The sequence below is a fragment of the Chrysemys picta genome, chromosome 19, assembly GCF_011386835.1.
Source record: "Chrysemys picta bellii isolate R12L10 chromosome 19, ASM1138683v2, whole genome shotgun sequence".
Lineage (NCBI taxonomy): Eukaryota > Metazoa > Chordata > Testudines > Emydidae > Chrysemys > Chrysemys picta.
This window is the reverse complement of record NC_088809.1, coordinates 57,423-70,834: the sequence shown is the minus strand read 5'-3', so window position 1 is coordinate 70,834 and position 13,412 is coordinate 57,423. Positions and strand designations below refer to the sequence as shown.

The window sequence follows — 13,412 nt, the reverse complement described above, 5'->3', positions numbered from 1 at the left end:
TTAACACTAGGAATACTGCAGGTCATGTGGCGGCGGATGGGAGTCCTGGAGCCGCTCCCCAACAAAGAAGGACCCCAAAAATAGCTGTTCCCAGTGCGGAACCAAAAGACAAACACGAACGGCACAGCCGGGCCTCAGGAGACTGAACGCCAATCTGGAGTGGGCGGGGGCAGGGGCAATGTGGCTCTTTGGCTGGTGCCCGCGGGCTGTCCGCTGTTTCGGGAGAAACTGAGGCCGCGCTTTCCCTAGCGCAAAACAAAGTGGGGATATAGGGCCAGGCTGCAGCAACATTCCCCGGGTCAGACAATCAAAGCAGCCCCTCTCCCTAGCCCGGCCCGGCTCCGCGCACTCACCTGGGGCCCCTTGGCCCTCGCCGCCAGGTCTTCGGCCTCCCGCCGTCCCCAGGCTGTTTACGATGTAGTGCGAGACCCGGGAACTCTCGGACACCGACAGCACGAAGTCCCCAGGGATGGTGCCCGAGTCCCTCACCAAGAAGGTCCCGTGGCGCTGCCCCTGCAGTAGCGACACCGCCTCGGCCCTGCTCAGCCTCCCCCAGTACCAGCTCGCCCGGTCCTCGGAGTCAAACTGCCCGGCCATAGGGGCCGCTACCCCGTGGGCCGCACTAACTCCCCCTGCGGGCCACAACCACCCAAGGCCCCCACTCCGATCCCAGCCCCGCCACCCAAAATGGCGGCCCCTGTGCTGACCTCACCTACCAGACGTGACGACACTAACTGAGCCAATGCTAGGAAAAAGTCGACAATCGGGAGACGTCATATTCCTGCGCAGACTGCACGGCCGTTGGCGGTCCTAAGGGGTCAGACAGCGCTTTTCGCGGGCGCAAAAAGGACGCTTTCTGTATTTTCAAATGTCCCGTGAAGACATTTCTACCATAAGCAGAAGTTACAGGTTACCCTGAAATGCGCGCGCGCGCACTGAGCAGCCGTTGACCGAAGGTCATGGAATAGGCAGAATAGCGCTCCCGAGGAACCGCCATAATGGGACGGTCGGGGATAGGGAGAATACTGCGCTGCACAACCGCCATTACAAGAAGGTCAGAGATAATCGGTGGCAGTTGAAGGAAGGTCCTGAGACATGGGTAGAGGTGTGCCCCAGTGCGGGCTAAACCGCCATTGAACAAGGAGAGGGCCTCCCTCAGCTCCTTGACGTACATAATTGGGCTGGCGGCACTACCATTTGGAGAAGGTCAGTAATATGCAGTGGCTTGTACGGGCTGATTGGCCGTTGGCCGCAAGGAAAGTGCTGCGCCTGCGCGGAAGGTTGCGCCTGCGCCCCTCCCCCAAGCCGAGGGTGGGCTGGTGTCGGGTTCTGCAGCCTCCAGGCAGGGGTCCAAAGTCTCTCCCAGATTCCCCTCCTCCCTACCGGGTGTGTGGCACGGCTGGCTCACCAGTGTTGCAGGAGCAGGGCCTAACCGTTGGGCCGGTCTGTGAAGGACAAGGCCAGATTTTTGCCTTTATAATCAGCGTTCTTTGGAATCATGGAACAGTCTGTGCAGTGTTAACAAGCTTTCAAGTAACTGTTAAATTAGCATTGGTTTCAGAGTAGCAGCCGTGTTAGTCTGTATCCACAAAAAGAACAGGAGTACTTGTGGCACCTTAGAGACTAACAAATTTATTTGAGCATAAGTAGCCCACATTTTCAGATGCATAGAATGGAACATATAGTAAGGATATTATATATATATACAGAACATGAAAAGGTGGAAGTAGTCATATCAACTTAGCATTGGATGTTTCTAACTGCACCAGGACAAGAGCCAGAATAACAAAAAGGAACCACATAAGAAACTAGTACTGCCCATCCAGGGGTTCTGGGCCATAGGTCTCCTACATGAAGCATACAAGCACTGGCAAAATGACATTAGAACTATCTTTAGAAAGAAAAAATCAACATGGTTGTATCACAGGTGTGAATATGGAAAGTGTGCACTGAAAATCCACCTCCTCTCCACTATGTGCTGTTGAGACAGAAGCAAGAGGAGACACAATACTTCTGTGTCCTTGCGTCTTATCTGGGAAACACCAGGCTTAGCAAATTAGATCATTGAACACATTCCTATCATGGTAAAGATCTCTTCAAGCTTGATAGTTGTCTGCTTGACAGGAAAGACAGTCTAATTGCTGACAGCTACTTTGTACACACAGTACCTGCAGTGAATTAGGTCACATGAGATTAATTTCTGGAATCAGAGTAAAAACGTAATTCTGCTCACTAGACAAAAATATCCCACTCTGATTAGAAAAATATCTGCATATAGAGCTTATTCTGATGCATTTCTGCCATTGTAATAAAATATTTAAAAAATAGAAGCCAATAATATACCAAAAAGGGACTTGATCACATGGGGCCTGGGCAAAGCTAGGATTCTACTGGAATAACATTACAGCATTACATTCTGTCTCCACAAACCCTAGATGATGCGGCTACAATTCTTGTCAAGCAGACTACAGGGCATATGGCAAAGGTGCTTTAACCAAATACAACTACACCTCTACCCCGATATAACAGAACCTGATATAACATGAATTTGGATATAATTCGGTAAAGCATTGAACGGGGGCGGGAGGGACACGACGGGACGGGACTGCGCACTCCGGTGGATCAAAGCAAGTTCAATATAACGTGGTTTGACCTATAACGCGGTAAGATTTTTTTGGCTCCCGAGGACAGCATTGTATCGAGGTAGAGGTGTATTAGTTTCAAAACAGAAACACCATGATGTGGAATTCTCAACCACCAATGAGGAAGTAATAGATCCAAGGCACACAAGTACTCTCCTGTTTGGAGATGTTCTACTAGAAAGAAAAAGATCTAAAATCTCTGACCAAATCTGTTCTACAAACTTTGGCTGTTTGAAAGCATTTTAACCTTGAAGGTCCAAAGACAAAATCAATGACTTTCAGATCATGAGATCAGCATAAGGATTAATAAATGAGGTACAGCTGGCAATTTACTCATGCTGAGACATTCCCAACCTGTCCCTCTGTCACAGCTCTGTTTTTAATGCTATTGTTGTCTCTGCATGTTCAGATTTATAAATTAAATTTAAGAATTAAACAAACCAGAAGCTGAAACAATGCATAGGACAGCAGAGCTGAGTCACCCTAAATCTCTGAGACTATCTGTGGTTTTGTCTTTGTTTTTGTGGAACTGAGCTCATTTTAGGCTTAATTAAGAACTATTTACATTCAGAGGCCTCCACATCACTCAGATTAACACAAGAAAACATGCAAGAACCACATTAGACAAATCAACCCAAACCCAGCTCAGTGCTATAAATGCTCTTTAGACTTGGCTTCTTGAATTAGAACCAGTTTCAAGTATTTCTCAAGGTGCCTAACACCAAATCTCGTTACTCAGGGAATCAAATAAACTATTTTTCTGAACCACTCTTAGCTCCCTTAGCACTGAGGATTGCCTCATCCCATCTCATCTTGCTTGTTGCCTGTTGAGTGCACAGGGCTGGTCCCGTCCACCCAAGCGGGACTACCTCATTGCCCAGGTGTAATGGTGTCATGTTTGAGGCATTTGTTGGCAGTGTATGGTTTAAAGCTGTAATTAAGGGAATTGAAATTACAATTTCCCCATTGGATAGAGGTTAATGGTTTGGAGAAACTTTGGCAATGCTGCTTTCTACATGGACTCTTCATGCTAGTCAGGAAAGGTAAAATATTTTCCTTCAGCACTAAATTTACAAATCCTGTTAGAGTCAGACCACTACAATACATTTGCTCTAAGGTTCCTTCACACTTGCATATCAGTGCAGGTTTCTTGGTATATTGGAAACCTGCAGCCTTGTCCACACACCCCACCACACCCCCACCTATTGCCTGCCTTTTGCCCCTGTTACTGCACACGTTCAGCCACTCAACAGCATAGTAACAGATTCTGATGGGGAGTGTTTTACAACACTAAACACACCACTCATCATCCTGAGCTACCAAATGCAGGGTGACCCAACACACTCCCTATCCTTGATTTTACCCCCAAAATGTGTTGTGTACTGTTTAGTCCGCCCCTGGACCATCCAGATCTATTAGATCCATTGTACTTCTAAGAGGTCAATATATAAAAATTTGCCACTTTACATGGAATTATCCACACAGTTCACAACACTGGACTGGTTTGATTAAAAAATAAAACAAAGTTTATTTAACTACACAGAGAGAGGTTTTAAATGAGCAAAGTAATGAGGCATTAAAGTAAGAAATGTTTACCAGAAAAATAAAGATAATTTTTTTTCTAAATGTAACTAGGCTTATGAAGTCCCTTCCCACAGGTACCAGTAACATTGCTGCCCACACTCTTAGGTCAAGATCTGCTTCCACAGTCCAACGACATTCTTCTTATCATCTTAGGTGAAAGAGAGAGATGGATAGGAGAGAATTTGGGGTGGTTTTGCCCCTCACTTTTATAGTTATCACCCTTTGAAAAGCATTTGCTCAAGCTTGACTCTTAGGTAAAGTTCTTTCTTGCTGAGAGCAAGGAGACGGCATCTGATGTAAGAAGGAGGCTTTGTGCTGTTTCTTTTCACCTGGGGATGCCGAAATTCTTCTTTCTTCCCTCTCTTGTACTCTGTGGTCTCCGTTTACAGCTGATATGCAATTTGAGGCAAACATGACAGGCCTGCTTGGCCAGTGCTACCTAATCAGGGCTATGTGAATTGGAACAAGTGCCTTTAACACCCTACAGGGGGATTTCATAACTTTACACAGAATGTTGCTACGTACATTTCAACATGATAGTGTTGATCAGTGAGTTATTACTTTTCAGCATTTCCCTCACAAAGCATATCTGTCTGTGTTGGATGCAGCAGTGGTGGCCTAGCTTATAAGTGTTTCTTTCTCTTTTCAGTTCCTATTGACTTTGGGTAGATGAGAGAATGTCCAGCCTTCTGGCAGAGACCAAGAGGAGCAGCCACCCTGAGACCATCCAGGGAGATGGAAACTAGACAGTCATCTGTGGAGTCAGAGCAAATAGAAATTTGCTTAAGTTAAGTATTGAGGGAGGACTGCAAGAACTCTTGTCAGCATGGGGTGGGTCTCTGAGAAAAGGCCTTTGCATGTATGTGAGGCACAATAAGCTTGGGGGAGTCGTTTGTCCCCTCTCGAGGACTTGTCTGGTGCTATGGAGTCTTCCTGAAGTACGGTAAGTATGTGGAGAGCAACTTGCTCAGTCCTCAGCTCTCTTCCTTCTACATCACTGAGTGAGCTTCCCTGGTCACGCCACTCTAGTCCTCCTCCCTACCAACTCTGGCTTGCTTCAGAGGACGTGAGCGGGGGGACCGAGAATAGCTCTTGGCCCGTGTGTCCGCTCACAAAGGTGCATCACCCAGGGCAGGTGGAAGGTCCAAGGCTCAGCACAGCATCCCGGACTGATGTGCTCTGGCCTGGGTTCCTGAATCCTGCTCCCTGACGGTTGTGCTGGCCCCGTAGCTGGACCCCGCACCAGGGAGGCTATTATGGGCAGTGAGCGGTCAAAGGGCAGTAGGGAGCTGAGGAGCAGCCATAGCCCTGCGGTCCCAAGGAGGACAAGATGGGGAAGCTCTGCGGCTGCCTGCAGTCTGACATTAGCTAGTGCGGCAGCCGCCTCACCCTGCCCAACTATGGCTTCTGGCCTCTGACATGGCCATGGGCCAGGGCCTTGGAGGAGAGGAGGCAGGGCTGGCACTTCACTGAGGAGGAGCCGGAGGTGGAGCCACAGGAGGGGCAGGGCCTCATGACAAAGGGGGTTGCAGCTGCCACCAGAAGAGGCTGGCGCTGCCCACGGCTGGCCACGGGGTGTTACTGTTTTTTTCTGAGAAACACTCTGTGCATTACTTTGAGTTGCCACTGGGTGTCACCACTGCTCCATGGAAGAGACAGTCCATGCATTACCCCTGACTAGTCAGCGGTGTCACTGCTGCTCCTTGAATAAACAGTTTGTGCATTACTCTGTGTGTCCACTGGGTGTCACTGCTGCTCCAGGGCAGATGCATTATCCTGACTGCCCACCCACCTGGTGTCACTGCTGCTCTGGGAACATCACCCGTGCATTACACTGACTGGCTTCTAAGATAAATGTGTGGTAAAGGCTGAGTACAAACTCCTGCTCCCTCTAGCTGCAGCTTGGTTTCTAATAAAAGGTTTCCTGCTCATTCTGGGTGCAGAGGGAGAATTTCCGCATCTTGGGAGTTTCTGATCTCCCAGGGCAGGGAGAAGCATGTCCTCCTGAGCAAAGGCGTGGAACCAGGAAGGTGACTACAGGTGTTGAGTTTGTTCTTCCTTCATTACGTCTCTCTAAGGTGTTGGCCAACATGCTCTCTCTCCTTGCCTGTTGGTCTACAGCCTCCCTTCATAGCCATGTTCACCTGCATGTGCCCAGTGGTGATTGAGACATAGACATCTATAGCTCTCTGTCCAGATCTATTCAGTGTGTGTGTGAGGGGGAAACAAGGACTTAAAGCTGCTTCTCACATGTGCTTCTAGTGCAGTGTGTCTTGATGCAGCAGGGGAATTGTAGTCTCTTACCTTTGTTTGCAGAATGTGCTGCCCTATGTGCTATTTGGTGCAGCTGGAGGTGTGATTAAAAATACATAAATGCATCATATTGACAAGTTTGCAAAGACCCACTTGGGCTTTGAAAATGTATTCCCCAGAATGCCTCCCTTCCCCTGTTTCTTCCACTATCCCACCCCTACTGTGTTATGCTTATAAGAAGCACATAGGATCTTTTTCAGGGGAAAAGGCAATACGCTGCGTTTATTGGAAATACAACTCTTAGCATATGCATTCAATCCCACTCACACTGTCCCACCAGTAGATGTAGTTACCATTACAGAGTCTGGAGCAACCTCGTGGCCAGCTAGGTTGATCACGGGTAGGGAGGAGCCAGGTTCTGTTGGTTGTGACACGATGCTCCGGGAAAAGTCTTGGCAGGACACACCCAAAATTTCATTGCAAAGCACCCTGTTTATATAGTGATCTTAACTTCATTGGGACCAATGAGTTTTGTATCGTCATGCTGTAATCAATTGCCGTTTGACGAGTGCTTGTTTTCTAAAATTATTCTTATTTTATTCCTTCATCAGTCTCTCGGGGACTTACCCCATGCTGGTTTTTCATCACAGCTATCTTGTCCCAATTGATAGGTGCCTGTCTTATTTTTTAGAGTCGTCAATCTGCGCTCCTTTGATTTCTCAATAGGGGCATGTTGTAATCTCCTAGCGCCTTTGTCTGTCCTCCCTAGAACATTTGGTCTGGTGATTGCCTTCACACTTATCTTCTAACACACACACTCCTCATTCATGCACAAAACAGGATTGATTTACACCAAATATTTGAACAGGAACATCAAATTGCAATGCAAGAGAAAATAATTATTTTATTCTTTTACTTATTTCAAAATGCTAACTGTAAACCTACAACAAAGCGGTGACCCTAAACATCTATTACTGCCTTGAAATCTGCTTCAGACACAAGATTCTGGCTGGCAGGAGAAGGAGGATGTAATCCTTAACCTTCTACAGATGGGGAAACAAGCACGGTTGAGGCTGAACCATCACACCCCGGAACAATACAGACAATTTTAACTACATCTAACTCGGAGTTCTTTAGTATCTCAGTCATGCTTATCACACTGGCAGCTTACTCTAAGGGGTAAGGATGTATTCTGATAGGTTGGTAGTGTTTTTTGAAATAAAAATGTGTGGTGGTGGACTATGCATTCTAGCATCTCTGACTCCAACGCACCTTTGCATAACAGTGCCACTTAATCTCTGTAATAATGTATGGAAAGATCTGTTTCTCCATTTGTACCGTCACAGCAGGTTTTTTTACATTACAAACTACTAAACATGTGGAAAGAGGGGGAAGGCTACTCCCCTTTCCCTTCACTCTTAAACACATGTACAGTGCTGGAGGGGAGCTATCCCAGGATTTTGGCAGGTACCCTTTTGCCCCATCTCTATGTTGAGATGTCACAGCAGGGGTAAGGCACTAAGCAGGGAGTTGGATCGAGGAGAAAAAGGTACGGAGATGGCATGGGAGATGGGAGTGTCTTGTGCTTTCTCCCACCATGGAGTGAGAAGCCAGAAACTTCTAGCTGCTAGGGGGTGGTGAGAAGCACAAGCTGCTATGAGACGTGCCCTCTATATGTGCAATAGCGAGTCACAGAGGGAGCATTCCTGAGCTGTGCTGCCAGTGGGAGCAGCCAACCTCACAGCGAGGGGGACGGGTGACCCCTCCCCTGACTGGGGACAGTAGGTTACAGTGGGGCACCCTTAGCCACCGCCCCCCATCAACTTTGCGTTCCCTCCTTGGCTTATGTGCCTTAGTTTCCTCCTCTGAAACCACTTCAGCTCTTGCTCCTACCCCCGCAGCACTCACCCTCCTCCACTCACCTAGATAAACCTCTCATTCCCTGCACCCCCATCCGCCTCAACCAAAATCTTCTACTCTCCCCTATCCCCTGCATCCCTCCTGCTCCTGCCCATTCCCATGCCCCCTGAGCAGGTCCAAAACCAACCTGTCCCCACTTCAACTTAGATGGGCCTAGCCACAACCTGACACCCCAAAACTGCCGGAAGCCTGGAATCCCTCTGCTTATCCCCCATCTCCCACCTGCCCCCCATTGCCCCCCAGTCTCAATCCTCCTCAGGACACAGACACACCCCATAAGACCCCCACCCTCGGCGCCCATCCACAGCCCCCACTATTGCCATGTGCCCAGCTAAGCCCCGCTGGAGGGGTGGGGGCGGAGGAAAGGAATGAAGCAGTGGCTTGTGGGAGATGTAGTATACCCCGGCCTACAACTCCCATCAGCCACCGCAGATCCAACGGCACCGTGGGAGAGGCGGGGTCTGGTGCTCGCTTCTCGCAGCGGGTCGGGGCCCAGCGCCCTCTTTTTGGGCGGGAGGCGCTTTTGGCATTATAGCTTCCGTTTGCAGAGCGTGGCCGGAAACGGAAGTTGTCGGAAGAGGAAGTGATATCAGCGGTCTGGACGCCAACCGCGGTATGCCGGGGAACTTGGCTTCCGTTCTGCGCCAGTCGCTTCCGTCATGAGCGACGCAACCTGGGAGTTGTAGTTTTTAAAGTGCTGCTTCCTCGGGTATGTTTGGTACCGGCACGTCTCAGCCACTGACCCCAGCCCGCCACAGTCTTCTCTAACTCGCCCCCACAGCCCGCCCCAACCTTTCTCGTCCCCCCGCACCTCCTTCGCCCCCCCCGCACCTCCAGCCCGCCGCAACCTTCTCTAACCCGCCCCCAGCCTGGCCCCCTGCCCCCGCGACCTACCCCGCGCCCCCAGCAGGCCGCAATCTTTTCTAATCCGCCACCCCCCATCCCCCCGCACCCCCAGCCCGCTGCAACCCCCCAAACCCCCAGAATGCCGTCACCTTCCTTGTCTCCCCCGCACCCCCAGTCCGTCGCAACATTCTTCCCCCAGCCCATCCCCCGTTCCCCCCACCCCGAGCCCACCACGACCTTCCTCGTACCCCAGCCTACCACGACTTCCCCCCAGCCTGCCGCAACTTTCTCTAACCCGCACCCCCCCATCCCTTGGCAGCGCCAGCCCACCGCAACCTTCTCTAACCCGCACCCACAGACTGCCGCGACCTTTCTAACCCGTGCCCCCCACACCCCTAGCCTGCCACGACCTTCTCTGACCCAGCCCCGCAACCTGCCTCCCATCCCCCCGCACCCCCAGCCTACCACGACCTTCCTCGCCCCCCGCACCCTCAGCACGCACCCCGCATCCCCAGCCCGCCGCAACCTTCTTTAATCCGCATCCCCAGCCTGCAGCAACCTTCTCTAACCCACACCCACAGCCCGCTGCGACTTTCCTTGCCCCCCCCCCATCCCCAGCCCGCCAAGACCTTCCTCGTCCCCCCCCCGCACCCTATCCCCCCACACTCCCAGTCCGCCCCAACCTGGTCCCCAACCCATACCTGCAACCTTCTCCAACCCAAACCCCCGTTCCTCCAGCCCAAACCAACCTGCTCCCGTCTATCCCCCCATCCGTTGGGCCCTTCAGTTCTCCTTTCTTCTCCTTCCAACACCTCCTAGGCCACCCCAAACTGCACCCCATCCCTGCCTCCTCCCATAGTGCCCCTCAGCCTCGCTCCTTCCCCAACACCCCCCAGCCTGCAACAACTTTCCCCAACCCACATGTCTGTATTCCTCAGTTCATTCCTCCACTCTTGGGACTCCTCAGCCCGCATCTCTCTCCAACATTCTCCCAGCTCACCACAACCTGCGCTTCCATCCATGCCTCCACCTGTAGGGACTGCTCAGCCCGCCTTCCTCCCCAACAGCCCCCTAGTTCATCCCCCCATCCGTTGGGCCCCATAGCCCCCTTTTTTCCTCCCTCCCAACACCCCCAGCCCAACGCAACCTGCACCCCACTCTGTCCCTAGATCTGTGGGGCTTCCAGTGCCCTTTTCTCCTTTCTCCAACATTCCCCAACCTGAACCCCTATCCCTACCCTTCCCCCCAGTCCCTCCCACCACCCATGGGGCCCCTCAGCCTTTCTCTCTCCTTGCTCCCCAACATGCACCCTTCGTAGGACACAGTCAGGGGTGCTAGGCGTGTATCCCACACGCCAGGTCTTGGTAGCCGTGGAGAAGTAGGAGCGGATGAAAACCATGCGGGGCAGTGGGCGCTAAAGTGGAGCTGTGACTGTCTGTGTTTACTCGGTCTCTGTTCATCGAGTGGGGCTGATGTAGATGGGACTGGAGAGGGAGGCAGGGATGAGGGCAAGACTCGACGCACCAATAGAGCTCTGTGTAGTGATAGTACTTGCTTGACTTTATTAGTTTGCAGAGGAATCGTCCAGGAGCCCTAGCCGGACAAGAATATGGCAGAAGTGGACCTGAGCAGTCTGGACATCCTTCTAAGGAGACATGAATAGTCCTCATGTTTCTGCCTTCTGCATCGCTGGCTGTGAGTAAGAGGTTAGTGCTTTGAATTCCTCATCTGTACTCACTGTAGTTTTCTTCAAAGGCAGTGTGCTTCCTCGTTGGGTATGAGGCTCTGGGATTAAGGCTGGGGAAGGGACAAGAATCTCCTGAGGAAAGTGAGTATTTTGGGTGCCGTTACAATGGGTACCTTCTAGTTGCAGTTGTAACGTAGTAATGGGAGATGGGTTGAGGGTGGAGATGTGAAATGAAGAGATTACGTGACATTGCAGATGGAGATGCTAATTTTTTTGGTTTTCCCACCCTCTGTTAGGTTTAGTACCAAGGAAAACGAAGTCACGCGTCAGAGTCTACTGCACTCATGTGATGGAAAGCGAGCAAGAGCATTGAGACTTTGAGCATTGTTGATGCCACGCAAAAGCCGTCCATCTGGGAGCTAAGGAGACGCCGCTATCAGTGAGATAAGTGTCTGGTTTGGTGAGGGCTCTGTTTACGCCCAACCTGAGTCCAGGATGGGAAGCCCACTAAGTTAGGGCCGGGTTTGTATGAAAAGGTTCCTGACCAACTGTGGTTACGAAGGGGAAAAGGTCCCTATTTTCAGAGGTTGCTCATTTCTCTGCTCAGGAACAGTGTCTCCTCCGCAGCGGAAGGTTGGATTCAGGAGGATGACTCCAGATGGTCAGTTGCTTACCTTCCTGCCATTTTTTTTCCTTCTCTCTCTCTCTCTTCTCTTGTGTGTTGGCCAACTTTCTCACTCTTTCCTCTCCTGTCCTCGTGCCGTCTCCCTTCATACGACATGGGCATGCGTGCTAGCTGTGCATCCCCACAGGCCAGGTCTTGGGAGCCATGGAGAAGTAGGAGGGGACGAAAACCATGCAAGGCTGTGTCTGTTGGTGTTAACTCGGTCTCTGTTCATCGAGTGGGGCTGATGTAGATGGGATTGGAGAGGGAGGCCAGGATGAGGGCAAGATTTGAAGCAACAAATAGAGCTTTAAGTAGTGATGTCTCATGCTTGGCTTTTGCAGCTTCGCTTCCAGAGGAATTTTCCCAGAGCCCTATCCTGAGGAGAAAGTGGCACTAGTGGACATGAGCAGACGGGACATCCTTGTCAGCAGACATGAACAGTCCTCAGCTTTCTGACTCCCGCATAACTGGCTGTGAGTAAGTGGTCAGTGCTTTGAATTGCTCATCTGTGCTCGCTGTAGTATTCTTCACAGGCCGTGTGCTTCCTCGTTGGGTATGGGTCTCTGTGAGATTACGGCTGGGGAGGGTCCAGAGTCTGCTGTGCAGAGTGACTATATCGGGTGCCGTTGCAAGGGGTCCTTTTTGGTTGTAATGATAAAGGTGTAATGGGAAGATGTTTGAGGGAGGAGCCCCGCCGTGCAGGAGAGGCAAAAGGAAGAGCCTATGAGACATTACCAACAGAGATGGTAACGGATTTGTTTTTTCCCCTTTTGTTGGGTTTAGGACCGAGGGAAAAGAAGTCACGCCTCAGAGTCTCAAGCCTTCATGCGATGGAAAGCGAGCCAGAGCGACGAGACAGTGAGCATTGTTGATGCCAGGCAAGAGTCGTCTATCTGGGATGCAAGCACACGCCACTCTCAGTGAGATAAGTGTCTGGTTTGGTGATTGCTGTGCTCACGGCCCACCTTGCTCCTGCTAGGGACGCCACGTTATCTGGGACTGGGTTTGTAAGAAATGGTTCCTGACCAGCTGTGCTTTTCGAGAGAGACAAGGTCCCCATTTTCAGGGCCTGCTCATTTCTCTGGCCAGGAGTGGTGTCTCCTATGCAGCGGAAGGTTGCATTTAGGAGGATGACTCCAGGTGGTGAGTTGCTTGCCTTCCTCCCATGTCTGTCTCTCTCTCTCTTCTCTATTGTGTTGGCCAACTTTCTCACTGTCTCTCCTCTACTCTCCTCTCCTTTCCTTGTGCCGTCTCCCTTCGTAGGACACGGGCAGGCGTGCTAGGTGTGCGTCCCCACAGGCCAGATCTCGGGAGTCGCGGACAAAAATCATGCGGGGCAGTGGGTGCGAGAGTGGAGCGGTGACTGTCGGTGTTAACTCGGTCTCTGTTCATTGAACGGGGCCGATGTAGATGGGACTGGAGAGAGAGGCAGGGATGAGGCAAGATTTCCAGCACCAACAGAGCTCTGTGTAGTGATGGTTCTTGCTTGGCTTTATTAGTTCGCAGAGGAATCGTCCAGGAGCCCTAGCCACACAAGAATATGGCGGAAGTGGACCTGAGCAGCCTGAACATCTTTCTAAGGAGACATGAATAGGCCTCATGTTTCTGCCTTCTGCATCGCTGGCTGTGAGTAAGAGGTCAGTGCTTTGAATTCCTCCTCTGTAGTCGCTGTAATTTTCTTGACAGGCCGTGTGCTTCCTCGTTAGTTACGAGGCGCTGGGGAAGGGACGAGTCTCCTGAGCAAAGTGAGTATTTTGGGTGCCGTTACAATGGGAGCCTTCTAGGTGCAGGTGTAACGTAGTAATGGGAGATG

At 51.1% G+C, this 13,412-nt stretch overlaps 1 protein-coding gene and 1 long non-coding RNA gene across 32 annotated transcripts in view; one reads left to right on the top strand and one right to left on the bottom strand.

Moving 5' to 3' along the window:
• The window catches only part of CRK (CRK proto-oncogene, adaptor protein), a 53,591-nt gene extending 52,737 nt beyond the window's left edge, over positions 1-854 (bottom strand). For 4 of the 5 annotated variants that reach the window (XR_010593926.1, XM_065573394.1, XM_005313433.5 and 1 more), the window contains exon 1: positions 354-597. Coding sequence is in view for 4 of the 5 variants with exons in the window: in XM_065573394.1 (XP_065429466.1) it covers positions 354-597 (244 nt within the window). In the remaining variant the exon portion in view is untranslated. Of the gene's footprint in view, positions 1-353; positions 598-716 lie in introns of those variants that run through there. The other variant, XM_024113556.3, reaches the window with a different exon arrangement.
• A 211-nt stretch (positions 855-1,065) lies between these two features.
• The window catches only part of LOC122174465 (uncharacterized), a 42,640-nt gene continuing 30,293 nt past the window's right edge, over positions 1,066-13,412 (top strand). For 26 of the 27 annotated variants that reach the window (XR_010593947.1, XR_010593928.1, XR_010593930.1 and 23 more), the window contains exons 1-2: positions 1,066-1,206; positions 4,876-9,012. This is a non-coding gene — a long non-coding RNA (uncharacterized LOC122174465). Of the gene's footprint in view, positions 1,207-4,875; positions 9,109-10,813; positions 11,074-11,228; positions 12,077-12,382; positions 13,237-13,412 lie in introns of those variants that run through there. The other variant, XR_010593953.1, reaches the window with a different exon arrangement.